Raw genomic sequence first — 14064 nt, 5'->3', positions numbered from 1 at the left:
CACAACCAGGGACAGAAATAATTGATCTGGTACTCTCAGCATATTTCGCGTTATTGGATTGTAGTTAATTATAATGTTTGCTATAAAGCTTTCAAAGTACTTAGAGCAGGAAAATAGATATAGTTGATTCAGCTTATTCTCGGTAAAACTGAATTCAAATTTATGAATGTCTTCCAGTTAAACTGATTTAGCTCAGTCTATTTGTATAATGATTTTAAAGTATGTCAGGGAGTTAGGCTAAGACTCTTTGTGCCATAATCATTGCAGAAACAACTGTTTGCAAAGAATTAGAATTGAGTAATACCAGCCAACAGTAGCATTCCATTGTTATAAATTCTATCCACACATCTCGGTGACATTCTTGCATAGCTTGAAGTATCTGTCAGGCATTGCTTTATTGTCTCTAAACAGTGTCAGTTAATTGAAATTATTACTTCAATACACCGGCTAAACAGCAATAACTTTGGAGTGGAGAATTTCACAAAACAGTTTTGGTCTCCTTAATGAAAAAAAGATATATTCACTTTAGAAGCAGTTCACAGAAAGTTCACTGGACTCAGGACTCAGGTCACAAAATTACAAGTTCAGTCTTTCAGGTGGTTTCCTGATCCATGTGGAATATCATAGCTCTACGACTTCCAATTCTTTGACAGGAAACTCATTGTCTGGAACTGCATAAACATCAGGTACCTTCTTAGGTACATGGAGTTCAGTGTCATCCACTCTGACAGAGACATCGGGCATGTCTGTCCTTGATTGAGCAACTTCAACAGGAACCACAAGTTCAGCAATGGTTACAGGTGGAACATCATTTTGTTGGGGTATCTCCCTTCTTCTTAAATGATCCACATGCTTACCGGTGATCTGGCCCTCCACTTCCATGTGGTATGACAATAGTCCGGTCACAGAGCTTACTTTACCAGGTAACCACTTCAGTCCCCACCAAAATTCCTTCCATATACCGCTTCACCAACAGTAAATTGTTGCTCACAACTATGCAAATCATGAGTCACTCTTTGGTTCCCTTGACTTTTCTCCACCCTCCCCTCCAAACTGGGAAGTATCAGGCTTGGTCATGTTTGAAGATGGTGTCTCATCAGTAACTCTGCAGGTGTTGCTCCTGTCATAGTGTGGGGGGTTGTTCTGTAGTGAAATAGGAAAGAAGTTTAGTTTCCAATGATTCACCTGTTAACTTTTTCACTCCTGCCTTAAAAGTTTGTACAGCTCTTTCTGCCAGTCTGTTAGATGATGGATGGTAAGGTGCAATCTTCATGTGGTTGATAGCATTTAGGTTGACAAATCGTTGAAACTCAGCTCTCGTAAATGCAGTACCATTATCTGAGAATGATTACCTCTGGCAATCCGTGGATGGTAAAGCTTTGGTGTAGTTTTTCTATAGTAGCGCCTGATGTTGATGACTTTACTTCATATGCGTCTAACCACTTGGAATGAGCATCTATAATCAGTAGAAACATGGTTCCAAGGAAAGGACCAATGTAATCTATGTGCAATCTCACCCAGGGTCCACCGGGCCACTCCCATGGGTGTAATGTGCCTGCCATTGGCAACTTTTGTAGTTGTTGACATTGCACACAGTGTTTTACCACCTTTTCAATATCGTGTCTGTCCCCAGCCACCAAAGATAACTTTGTACTATTGTCTTCATTGGTGAGATTCCCGGATGGGCACTGTGTAGCTCTACTAAGGGTGGTCCCCTTCCTTGTGAAGGAACTATTACTCATCCACCCCATAACAGAATACCATCTTGACTGCTCATCTCATGTCTTTGGTTGAAAAATGGCTTCAATTCATCAGAGACTGTTTCCTGGAACCAACCATGTAACACTTGGGGCAGAGTTTTTCCCCTGTTAGGGGGCGCCGACATTTTATGTGGGCGGGCCAATTAAGGCCCGCCCAGCGTGACGTCTGCCTGGAAGCGCTATGCAGTCCCTGTGCGGGTGGAGGGGGATTCCCTGAGCCGAGAGTGTGCGCGTGAAAGAACTCATTTCCCTGAGGCTAAGGGCTGCCTCAGGGAGATTGGCTCCATGTTAAAAAAAAATTTCAAAAATAGAGAAAAAAATTTCTCTGACATGTCCCCTTATGTGAAACTGTCCATCACTTTTAGTTACACTTCTGCTAAATTTTAAAAAACATACATGAAACCTCATCCCACCCGTGGATGAGGTTTCGTGCTTTCTCTAAAGCCCACCAGGGCTCTCGGCCTGCCCGCCAACCTTAAGGTTGGACAGGTGGTCCATTAATTCAGTTAAATATTTTGTCAATGGCCTCAATAGGCCATTGACAGGTTGGCGGGCGCCCAGCTGATTCGGCTGAGCCCCCACCGACCTGAAGATTGAAATGACGCGGGGTGACGTTGGGAGTTCCGCTTGGCATCATCTCACGTCATTTTACATGTCAGCGAGCGGGCCCCGCCCCCTGCCCGCTGACCAGGAAATCCTGCCTTTGGTCTCTCCTCCGAGACAGTACTGGATTATGATTCGTCCAGTTTCTTACCTGCATGGCACAGACTGGTGAGGAATCCAGGAAATTCATCACTAATACGAGCTCGTGGGGAATTGGGACATGGTCATTGTTCTCTAGCAAAGGAAGTTGGCTTAGGACATCGGCATTGGCTTTGTGAATCCCTGGTCTATGCACAAAGGTGTATTCATATGCCGCCAAAATTAGGCCTATCTTTGTATTTGTGCAGAAGCTATTGGAGGCATAGCCTTTTCCTCGCTAAACAAACCCAAAAGTGGTTTGTGGTCTGATACCATCATGAAATGTCACCCATGCATGCACTGGTGGAATTTTTTTACACCAAAAATAATCGACAGACTTTCCTTTTAGATCTGTTGTTGATATGCGTGAATCATGTCAAGCTTTGTATACATTGTCCCTCTTGCTAATTTGGCATAGAGGTCTTCAATCTTGGGAATAGGTTACTGGTCCAGTTTAGCTGCTTTGTTGACTGTTAGTTTATAGCACCCACAAAGCAGGATGGTCCTTTTTCAGCTGTGATAAGTGTCCTGGATACATAGCCTATTGGTCTCTCTGTATCATCATCCATCTTGTGAGGTAGGACCGTTCTCATTTCTTAGGGGGACGCATCTCAGGGTAGCACCAATTCCTTTGTCAGGTCATAGTGCACTAACAAATTTGAAGAGTGCAAGAGCTGTTTTACATTCATGAAGGCTTCTTGTTGGGGTGACTTCCAAACCCAACACTGGTTTTCCTTTAGCAGTGAATGTAGAGGGTCTAGAAATGTTGATAAAGCTGGTAGAAATGGCCTATAATAATTAACCATCCCTATAAATGATTTAAGTTCAGAGACATTCTTCAGTGCAGGTACCTCTCAGATTGCTTTAATCTTTTCTTCAACAGGGTGTAACCCTTGGGCTTCTACCCAGTGGCCCAAATAAATGACTTCATTTGCCTGAAAAGTGCATTTGTTTTTAGGTGCACTCCTGCTTATAAAAATTGTTTCAGGGCTTCCTCTAGATTTGCCAAGTGTTCCTTTTCTGTGAATCCTGTTATCAGTACATCATCCAGGTAGACCACAACCTGAGGTAGTCCTCGTAGCAAGCTCACCATCATCCCCTGAAAAATGGCACAGGCCAAAGGAACACCGAAGGGCAGGCGTGAGCATTATTATAACCCTTTGTGGGTGTATATAGTCACAAATTCTCGGGAGGCATCATCCAGTTCCAGTTGTTGATATGTGTGAATCATGTCAAGCTTTGTATCCGTTGTCCTTCCTGCTAATTTGGCATAGAGGTCTTCAATCTTGGGAATAGGTTACTGGTCCAGTTTAGCTGCTATGTTGACTGTTAGTTTATAGTGTCCACAGATCCGGACAGTCTGATCTTGTTTTAGGACAGGGACTATGGGTACTGCCCACTCTGAGAACTGAACTGCTTTTATGACATCCACCCTCTCTAACTGGTTCAACTCAGCGTCAGCCCTTCTCTCTCAGGGCGTATGGCACCAATCTTACTTTCAAGAAGCGAGGGGTTGCTTCTGGGTCCATGTAAAGCTTGGCCTGTAGGCTTTGGATTTTGCCCAGTTCATCCTTGAAGATGGTGTCATGTATTTTTAGCAGTTCTGGCAGTCCCCCTGCCTGCAACTGGAAGATTTCGGAACAGTTTAATTTAATCTCCTTCAACCCATGAATTAGAAGGCTTGGTCCTTCACCTTCTACCACCATCACCGGTGGCTGTGCTGATTGGCGTCTATAATGAACAGTTACCTTGATGATACTTTTTATCTGGATTTCTTCACCTGTATACATTTTCAATTTGGCAGAAATTTGTTCCAAATTTAATTGTTGATCACCTTTATTTAAATATCTGAAAGTGTGTCGTCCTGTTACAGTGGTAGAAGCACCCATGTCTACTTCCATTTTAAGGGTTTACCATTCACTTGCAATGTGACAGGAATTGGCTCTTTCTTCCCTAATTTCGAATAAGGAATCAATGTCAGAATCAGTTGTTTCTGGCTCTTCCACATTATACATGTCATTGGACTTTGATTGTTGCCTGGAAACCTGTTCAAATCTCGCTTTGCAACGTTTCAATATGTGTCCACTTCTGTGACAAAAATAACACTCTACCTTTTTAAATTGCCAATCGTTAGGAGAATGATTGTTTCCATGTTGATGAAAATTAGTTTTTGACTTGGCTGCTAAGCTGTTTCCTCTAAATTTTCGGTTAATGGGAATGTTTCCCACTTTGTGGCAGAGTTCCGGCTTTGCGCACCACTTTCAGCTGGCTCTTCCCACCCAACTAGGAGACCGGAGCCATTTTGTGCCCCTTGAATCACTTGCGAATCCTTTACAGCGCTTTTCATCGTAAGCACTATTTCTAACACTTTCTTAAAATCAAGATCCACTTCAGCCAGTAATCTTTGCTGAATAGCATCCTCTTGCATGCCACATACCAATGATCCTTGCGCATGTCATTCAGGGTTTCACCGAAATCACAATATTGCGTTAGCTGTTTTAATTTCGCCACGTAGGTAGCAATGGTCTCTCCCGCTAAGCGAGGTACAGTACCGGATCTGACTTATCCTCGTCACCAGTTTTAGAGTTGATTTTCCAGGCACACTGAACTTTATTTACAAGACAGCAGCAGCAACTACATGCATGCATCCAACTCTATAACTAAAGAAGAGTTCTCTCCAAGAGGTTCCCTGCACTGCTAACTCATTGGTTTACACAGATTATGTGATCTTACAACACAGGACTACTCTTAAAGCTACAGTCCTACAATTATCAGAACTATAGTTACTACAATTATGAAGAACATAAAGCTAGGCCTATACACACTGGAGCTTAGAAAAATGAGATATGATCTTATTGAGACAAAAAAGATCCTGAGCAGACTTGATACTCGGAAGATGTTTCCTCTTGTGGGGGAGACTAAGACTAGGAGACATTGTTTAAAAATAAGAGGCCTCCCTTTTAAGGCCGAAACCCCAATTTTCTTCCAAAAGATAATTGGTGTGTGGAATCCCCAGAAAGTTGTGGTGGCTTTGTATTTATTCAAGACAGAGTTAGACAGATTTTTGTTAGGCAAGGAAGTCAAGGGCTATGAGGGTGCAGTCAGAAGAGCCGTGATCTTACTGAATGGTAGGGCAGGCTCAAAGGGCCATATGGCCTATACTTGCTCCTATGTTCCTAAACTATACCCACCCTAATAGCTTTATAAACAGGTCAAACATAAACTTATTTCACTACTTTTCTAGCAAATGTTTTTTGCCTGGGGCGTATCGTTAGGAACATAGAAACATAGGAGTAGAAGTAGGCCATTCATCCCCTCAAGCCTATTCCTCCTTTAAATGAGGTCATGGCTTATTTGCAACTCCATTCACCTGCCTTGATTCCATATCCTTTTATAACCTTGCCTAGCAAAAACCTATCATTCTCAGATGCTTGCAAAAGCTTGTATTTATTTTTGTACCTAAGAATTTGTGACAATCACACCTGCCAATGAGCCTTTCCTAAACCTTCTGAAAGGCTGAAGCACCTCTATTTTGTTTCCTTTAACATTTAAAAAATTACAGTTAATTCATAAAGGGAGTAATTTTCACATTCACTGCTTGGGCAGTAAAACGACAGAGTACATTTTCCACCATTACAGAATTGGCCAATTTTCATCTCCATTAAAATAAGTTCACTGTCCAAGTGGGAAGGTGAAATATACCATCTATATCTTTGTACTTTTCTCACAGCAAGAGTAAAGCCTAAATTTATGTGGAATTCCCATAGTTCTCTCACTGTTCATTGGCTAGCAGTTATACTTCAGCGGGCTTGATAGGAGACTGAGAATCTTGCCAGCAAGAAGGCTTTGGCACAATACCACAGCTCTTATACTTGATTTTTAGTCCACATTTCAGGATATCTACACAACATAGTACTGTGATTTTTTTTCTGTAATCCCAGAACATCTAATGTAAATATGTATCATTGGGGATGGAGAACTGCTATTACTCAACATGTAGAATACGTACCTTTGAGAATGGAAGTCATGTTGATGATTATTCTTTTGAAAATAGATGGGGCATATGTTTGTACTATTCCGTGTGGCCACATTTGTAAGAGTTTCCACAAGATGTCCCACTTCAAGGTTATCAAACCCTTATGTTCACGGTTGGGGGGGCGGGGGGGGGGGGGTAAACACCGTTTGGCCGAATGATCTGTCTCCATGTTTTAACTTCTATATATCTCTGTGTATAATGTGGAAGTTCAAGAATAAATACATCAACTTGCAACATAAAGGATGGTTGATATTTTAATGCTCCAAATACACCAAACTCACACTGAAAACATCCATCCTGTGGGAGAAGGCACTAATACTGCTGTCTGTGCTTAGTAAATAGATGGGCCAATTTCCTCTAGCCAACTTCTATCTTCTCTTTGGCCTCTTTCATTTTTGTACCCAAACCAGTGAAAAATATTTTGCTTGTGCCCAATAAGTATAGTGAGGATCCTCCCCCATTTCCTTCTCAATCTTCCATTCTTATTTCTTTTCAGTTGTCTAAGCCAGTACAGTTGTCCTCCTGGACAGTATTTTTAAGAATGTAAGAAAATCTAGCAAGAGAAAAAGCCATTTTGCCTATCAAACCTGCTTCAGTAAGAATCTATTGTGTGAACATAGATTTCCATGCTACATCATCGTCACTTATCAATTCCCTACTTTGAAGGTCACTGAAGGCAATATTTTCCTCAATGTTGTCACTTGCTATATTGGCAGTATTAGGACAGGATATCAAGAAAGGATTCATATCGCTGGATTCCTCACATCTTTGAAATCTGCTGGATCTACAATTTATTTGAATTATTTTTAATACATCTGTATCCTTTCTTACCTCTTAAAAATAGGAGTGTTAGCTTAATGGTCCATCATGGCAGGGAGAAATTAAATGAATAATCATTACGCCATTTGTCATTTTGTGTGATTAACATTTGAACAACTCTTTACACTGCAGATGTTTTAATAAAGTGAACTGTACTGTGATGGTTACTTTGTTATTAGCACTGGTGAAATTTGAAAGAAAAGTTAATTTTCTATGTTTGATGTTAACATAAATCCCAGTTACTATCTGTGATGTGGAAGAAACATGCATTGTAAATATAACAGCATTGGGCCTACTGTCTCCAATTAAACAAAAACCATTGGCCAACCCCTACGACAACATTTGAGAAGAAAAAGTTCTCTCTGTTGCATTGTTTGTAATCAACTTTGACTTGAGAAGCATCGTTTATCATTTGTCTTTTGTGCCTTTTGTCCACGTAAAGAAAATACTTGACAATTGGTATAATATTTGTGCTTCAGGATCCGAATGGCTACTGAATCTCTGAAAACTTTCCAACCAGCTGCAGAACCATCCTTCACAGGTTTTACTCTGGATGTTTCCAGAGAGGAAGAGCTCCTCAAAGAACTATCGTTCACAAATGGTGAGTGTGTCTAAAGTAAATTGTTCCTCGCTTGGCTTAACATCCATAAGGAAGTGTTGTGGGGTGGCCGAGTCGTACTTTAATGATAGAGTTGATCAGCAGATACTTCTTGGGTGGAAACATTAAGTTTATTTACAATGTACTCAGCAGCAACTGCACGTGTGCTTTCAACTCCAAATCTATCTCTACACTGACTCCTGAGGTAGCCCACACCACTCTCCTATTGTGTACTACAGATCATGTGATCTTCCTTAACAAGTATTATTCTTAAACGTACATCGCACGTTAAATAAAACCATAATTACTACATTCCTCCCCTTTTAACTTGGGTATGCATATATTTACAAGTTCAGTCTTTCAAGTGGTTTCCTGGTACATGTGGAATGGCGCAGCTTCACAACTTCAGATTCTTTGTCAGGAACCTCCTTTTCCGGAGTTGCCTGAAGATCAGGTGCTTCAGTGGGCACTTGCAGTTCTGTATCCTCAACTCTTACAGGAACATCAGACATGTCAGTCCTGGGTTGAGTATCCTCAACAGAAACACAGACCCGGTCATGATCACCGGAGGAACCAAATCTTGGTGAATGGTCTCTTTCTTCCACGTGTTTATGGATGATCCAACCTTCCACCTCCACGTGTTAAGATAGAGGTCTAGTCACTGCACTTATTTTACCCAGTAACCATTTTGGCCATTCCCTGAAATTTTTCACGTATACCGTCTCTCCCACAGTAAATTTCCTCTCACGACTATGCCAGTTGTGACTAGTTTTCTGGCTTTCCTGACTCCTTTCCATCTTCCCCTCTAAATTCGGCATTATTAAGCTCAATGTTGTCCTGAGATGGCATTTCAACAATAACTCTGCAGGTGTGACACTTGTTGTTGTGTGAGGGGTAGTCCTGTAATGAAAAATAAAGCATGCTAGCTTGGTAGCCAAGAAATCACCAGTTAGCTTTCTCATACCTGCCTTGAACGTTTGAACTGCCCTGTCGGCCAGTCTGTTTGAGGACGGGTGATATGGTGCAGTTTTCATACGAGTAATACCGTTGAGTCTGATAAACCATTGAAACTTAGCACTTGTAAATGCTGTGCCATTATCGGAAACGATTACATCTGGTAGCCTGTGAATGGAAAAACTCTGACGTAGTTTCTCAATTTAGTGGCCAATGTTGGTGACTTCAGCTCATATACGGTCCAACTATTTCTGAATGGGCACCAACTATGGGCAGAAACGTTGTTCCCAGGAAAGGTAGTCAATGCGTAACCACACCCAGGGTCTACCTGGCCACTCCCATGACTGTAATGAAGTTGCTCACAATGCTTTACTAAACTCTCTATTTCACCATCCATCCCAGGCCACCATTGGTAGCTGTGTGCTAATGGTCTTCATTCAGGAAATTCCTGGATGGGCACTGTGTAGTTCAATTAAAAGTGGCTCCCCTCCCTTTTGAGGAACTATCACACTTGCTCCCCACAATAAGATGCCATCCTGGCTGGTTATTTCGTGTCTTCTGTTGAAGTACGGTTTCATTTAAACAGATACAGGCTCCTGTGACCAACCATGTAGCATTTGGTTCTCATACTTCAGATAGGACTGGGTCCCAACTTGTCCAGTCTCTGATCTGTTGAGTACATACCAGTGAGGAATCTAAGAAATTTAACAGTAAAACAAGTTCCTGTGGAACTGGGACGTGCTCATCATTTTCTTGTAAAGGCAAACGACTAAGGACATCAGTGTTTGCGATTTGATAGCCAGGTCTATGTACAAAAGTGTATTGGTATGCTGCAAGAATTAAGGCCCATCCTTGTTTTCTTGCTGAGGCTATGGGTCGTATAGCCTTGTCCTCACTAAACAATCCTAGCAATGGTTTGTAGTCTGAAATGATTGTAAAATGGTGGCTGTGTAGGTACCGGTGAAATTTCTTGGCACCAAAGATGATGGACAGGCTGCCTTTTTCTACCTGCGAGTATCCCTTTTCCCTGTGGTGAGCAATTTTGATACGTAACCTATTGGCCATTCAGTGCTGCTGTCCATCCAATGAGAGAGCACTGCTCCCACTCCATAGGGAGATGTGTCACATGTCAGCACCAATTCTTTGGTCTGGTCATAATGCACTAATAAATTGGACAAGTACAACAATTGTTTCACCTTTATGAAGCTTCTTTCTGGGGCACCTCCCAAGACCAACGTTTGCTCTTTTTGAGTAGAGATTGCAGGGGGTCAGCACTGTAGACAAATTGGGTAAGAACTGCCCATAGTAGTTGATCATTCCTAGGAATGATTTGAGCACTGAGGTGTTCTTTGGCACAAGAGGTGCTTCTCTTATGGCTCTCACTTTCTTCTCAACAGGGTGGAGGCCCTGTGAATCTACCTGGTCATCCAGATAGATTACCTCCTTCGCTTGGAACATGCATTTTTCTTTTTCCCAGCACAGACTTTAATCTCAGCCTTCTTTTTGACTTCACTATTGGCCAGACTTCTCTCAGATGCAAACTCAACTTGTCTGAGCTCAGTGACTGACCTAACCATGATTTCACTATCTACTCGGATCTTGGAAAATGCTGTGACTTTTGCTTCCAAAGCCTCCTTGGCTTCATTGAGCTGATTCTTCAGCTCTTTGCTAGACAGCTAGCTTCACCGAGTTGGCACTGTCTTAGAGTTTCTCTGAACTCCTGTCTCCTGGTTGTATCCAGCTATATATGACTCCCAGGGCTTCTTGTGAGTCCTCTACAATTACCAGGGCTTCTCCTGAGCCCTCTTTGTGTTTCTACCATTCTACTATTTGAGACACCTTAATTTCTTCATACTGCTGACTGGTTACTTTTGCATTTGATCTTGAAGGACAACCAACTATTCTTTCAACTGTTTAATTTCTGGTTGCCCTCCCTCTGGGGTCCCCTGTTGCCTTCCACAGAGATGCCCTCTCTCTTAGGTCTTTTGTTGCCTTTTGCAGAGTTGCCTTCTTTTTGGGGTCTCTTATTCCTTTTGTGAGAGTTGCCCCCTCTCTGATGTCTTGTTCCCTTCCGCAGAGTTGCCCCCCCCCTCCGGGGTCTCTTGTTGCCTTCCATAGAATTGCCCTCTCCCTGGCGTCTTATTCCCTTCAGCAGAGTTGCCTTCTCTCTGGGACCTCTTCTAATTTTCTGTCCATAGCCATTTTTCTTATATTTACTGCTTTAAACATATTGCCGCATTAAGAGCAGTCACCGTTCTTTTTTACTCCGGCTGCCTCTGCAGCTGTCGGCTTTTCAATGCTGTGTTTCCCGCGCTTTTTGAGTTTTGGAAGGATCACCATGATCGTGGACCTTCTTCTCTTTTAAATTTGTAAAACTTGGTTCCTGTTCAGAAAAAAAAAACAACCCAGCAGCGATTTCCTCTCTCTTTTCTGGACGATTCTGCAGGGCTTTCTCCCCTTTCACTCCGCAGGCTCTTTTGACGTTGGATGCCCCTCACTTCGGAAGACCCACGGCCTCATGGTCCAATCGGGCTGTTTTTCTTTTTGTTTAATTTTAAAAACTCAGCACTGATTTCTGCTCTGACGCTGCTCCTTCCCTTTAACTTGCAAGCTGCGTGCCAGCCTCTCCAACCCACTGAGCCTGTGGGGCAGCTGCCCACTCCACAATGTAAGTACAGGTTCTCTCCCCTTTTCTAATGTTTCACTCACCCCTCCTGTGGACTCTCACTCAGGGGTCCTGTAATCCTGTACTTTTCCTTTCAATGTTGGAAGTGCTCTGGCCCATTTCTCAATCATTTGGATCGAGGCCCATTTCTTCTTTAAGCTAAAGCGACAGCGTACCTGGTGAGTATATTTCCCTTTCTTTTCAACGTGATTTCTTCCAGTCATTCCTGTTTTATCCTTGTTGCCAATTTGTTGTGGGGTGGCTGAGCTGTACTATTAATGATCGGGTTGAACAGCAGACGCTTCTTGGGTGGAAGCATTAAGTTTATTTACAATATAATCAGCAGCAACCTCACATGTGCTTTCAACTCCAACTCTATCTCTGCACTGCCTGATGAGATAGCCCACGCTACTCTCCTGTTGGTTACTACCGATCATGTGATCTTCCTTAACACGTATTATTATTGAAGGTACATTGCACACTAAATAAAACCATAATTACTACAGGAAGCCTGTAAGATGGTCTTAAATAATATCTTCTGTTGGTTTTCAGAACATTCTCACCCAATCATCAGAAACCCTACCTGTAGTAGTTATAATTCATGAAATGTGACTATGGCTGTTTCTTTATCCATGCTTTGGGTCAGATAGTTGTATATGAGAGATAAAGAAGAAAATAGCGACACTCACATCACATGAAGGAATAAAGAAAAGGTACATAATTTTGGTTTGAGAAAAAGATAATGTTTGCATTCTTGTGCCCATTAAGAAGAGGACAGTTAGTGCTGGGTAATAGAATGCTTCACTTCATTATTCAGTGTCACTGTCAAGAAAACATAAAATGACCGGATAGAGAGTTAAGATCCCTCTACTTTGCTTCAAAATGTATCTCAGCCACAAATTCAGAAACCCATCTCTTCTGCATGAATCTGATTTGTCCCATTTCTCATGCATCTTATCCTTAAGGCCTCTGACAAGATTGTCAGATTAATTCACATAATGAGCAGCTTTGAGCTTTGGCCTGTATCCAGTAAAAAATTGGCTGAGACTGCTCAAACTCAATTCATAAAGCACTCTTAGAACCAGCAGACACAAACTGAGGCACTTACATATAACTAAGGAGGAATCAAGCATTGGAGTGGAGGGGTCAGAGAAGAGGAGAGTATATGTTTAACAAAGATGCTGAGGTGAGAATGTGTTTTCTCACCATCCCACAATGGTGACATCAATGGAAACAAGAGACCTTGGTCTTGATGAGACTTAAATCCAGACACAATGGGCAGAATGTTCAATCTGGTGGCGGGGGGGGGGGTGGTTGGGGCAGAGCGGTAGCGGGCTTGGACTAGATTGCCGCCCGCCAATTCAGGCCCACCCAGCATGTTTCCCGACTCCCGAGGATAGCGGGAGTGGACGGGTGGCGGTGGGAGTGCACAGACCGCTGGGTCCAATGGCGACCCGACAATCTGTTTAAAGGAAGGCCCGGCAGCCTCCTGCAGGCTGCTCACAATGGTCAGCGCTAGGCTGCAGCAGAGGGGTTCGGGTGAGCAGGCCAGGCTGGAGGGTGGGCCAGCGGAGGGTTGCGGGGGGGGGGGGGGCGGGCAGTGTGCTCATTTTTCTGATGACTGCCTTGCTGCCCTCCTCGAGGAGGTGGCAGCACAGTGGGAGGTCCTCGTATCCCAGGATGGGAGGAGGAGACCCCACCCCACATGACCAAACGTGCCTGGGAGGAGGTGGTGGAGGTGGTGAGCTCCCACGATGTGGTGCGATGCACCTGGATCCAGTGCTGCAAGTGCTTCAAGGATTTGTTGCGCTCTGGCAGGGTGAGTACCATGTTGGCATTGGGCATGTAACCCAGCTGGTAGCCTTACCCTCTGCGCCCCCCTCACCCCCCCTCTCCCCCACCAACTCTCAGTGTCGTGACTGCATTGAATCATTGACGGTACTTTTCCTTTGCTGGGTGGGCAAGCGGATAGTGCCCATGCTGAGGTCAGCCTGAGTGGGTCATGGGGAGATGAGTTTTCCCCCACAGCGTGCTGCTCTTAGTCACACATGACTGACTGATTTGGGGGCAACCTGGAGGAGCTGCCCCTAGGTGCAGACTCAGAACTCCGGGACATGTCCTGGTCAGGGTGATGATATGGTGGAAGGGGAGCCTCAAGGTGGCATGGCAACGAACCATCTGCTGCCCTCTACACTGCATGTGCTTGCGCCTCCTTGCTATGGGAGGAGATACCATGTGGTTCCTAATGTGATGTAGGCAACGTGTGTCCAAGGGGGCAGTGGGGTGGTGGGGAGCAGGCCGAGCATCTTTGTCTGAGTGATCGGCAGCAGCGGGGTGAGAAGGCACTGGAGGCCTGATATGTCCCACTCTGGTTGGGGTGGGCCGTGCGTGAACAGAGTCCATGTGCAATTTGCCCTAATCAATGCTCTTCTCTCTTTTTCAGGAGAAGAATATGCAGGATGTGGCCAAGTGTGTGAGGACTGGAGGTGGC

The 14064-nt window shown here is 43.6% G+C and overlaps 1 protein-coding gene and 1 long non-coding RNA gene across 7 annotated transcripts in view; one reads left to right on the top strand and one right to left on the bottom strand.

Moving 5' to 3' along the window:
- Nucleotides 1-14064, top strand: part of trim36 (tripartite motif containing 36) — a 187350-nt gene that overhangs the window by 102044 nt on the left and 71242 nt on the right. For all 6 annotated transcript variants that reach the window (XM_041186595.1, XM_041186598.1, XM_041186596.1 and 3 more), the window contains one exon: nt 7836-7957. In XM_041186595.1, the coding sequence (XP_041042529.1) occupies nt 7836-7957 (122 nt within the window). The remainder of the gene's footprint in view (nt 1-7835; nt 7958-14064) is intronic.
- Nucleotides 1-14064, bottom strand: part of LOC121277307 — a 77544-nt gene that overhangs the window by 45455 nt on the left and 18025 nt on the right. The window lies entirely within an intron of this gene.

The sequence above is a fragment of the Carcharodon carcharias genome, chromosome 4 (genome assembly GCF_017639515.1).
Source record: "Carcharodon carcharias isolate sCarCar2 chromosome 4, sCarCar2.pri, whole genome shotgun sequence".
NCBI classification, from domain to species: Eukaryota; Metazoa; Chordata; class Chondrichthyes; order Lamniformes; family Lamnidae; genus Carcharodon; species Carcharodon carcharias.
Note: the sequence above shows the minus strand (reverse complement) of the source record. Positions and strands in the feature narration are given on the sequence as shown.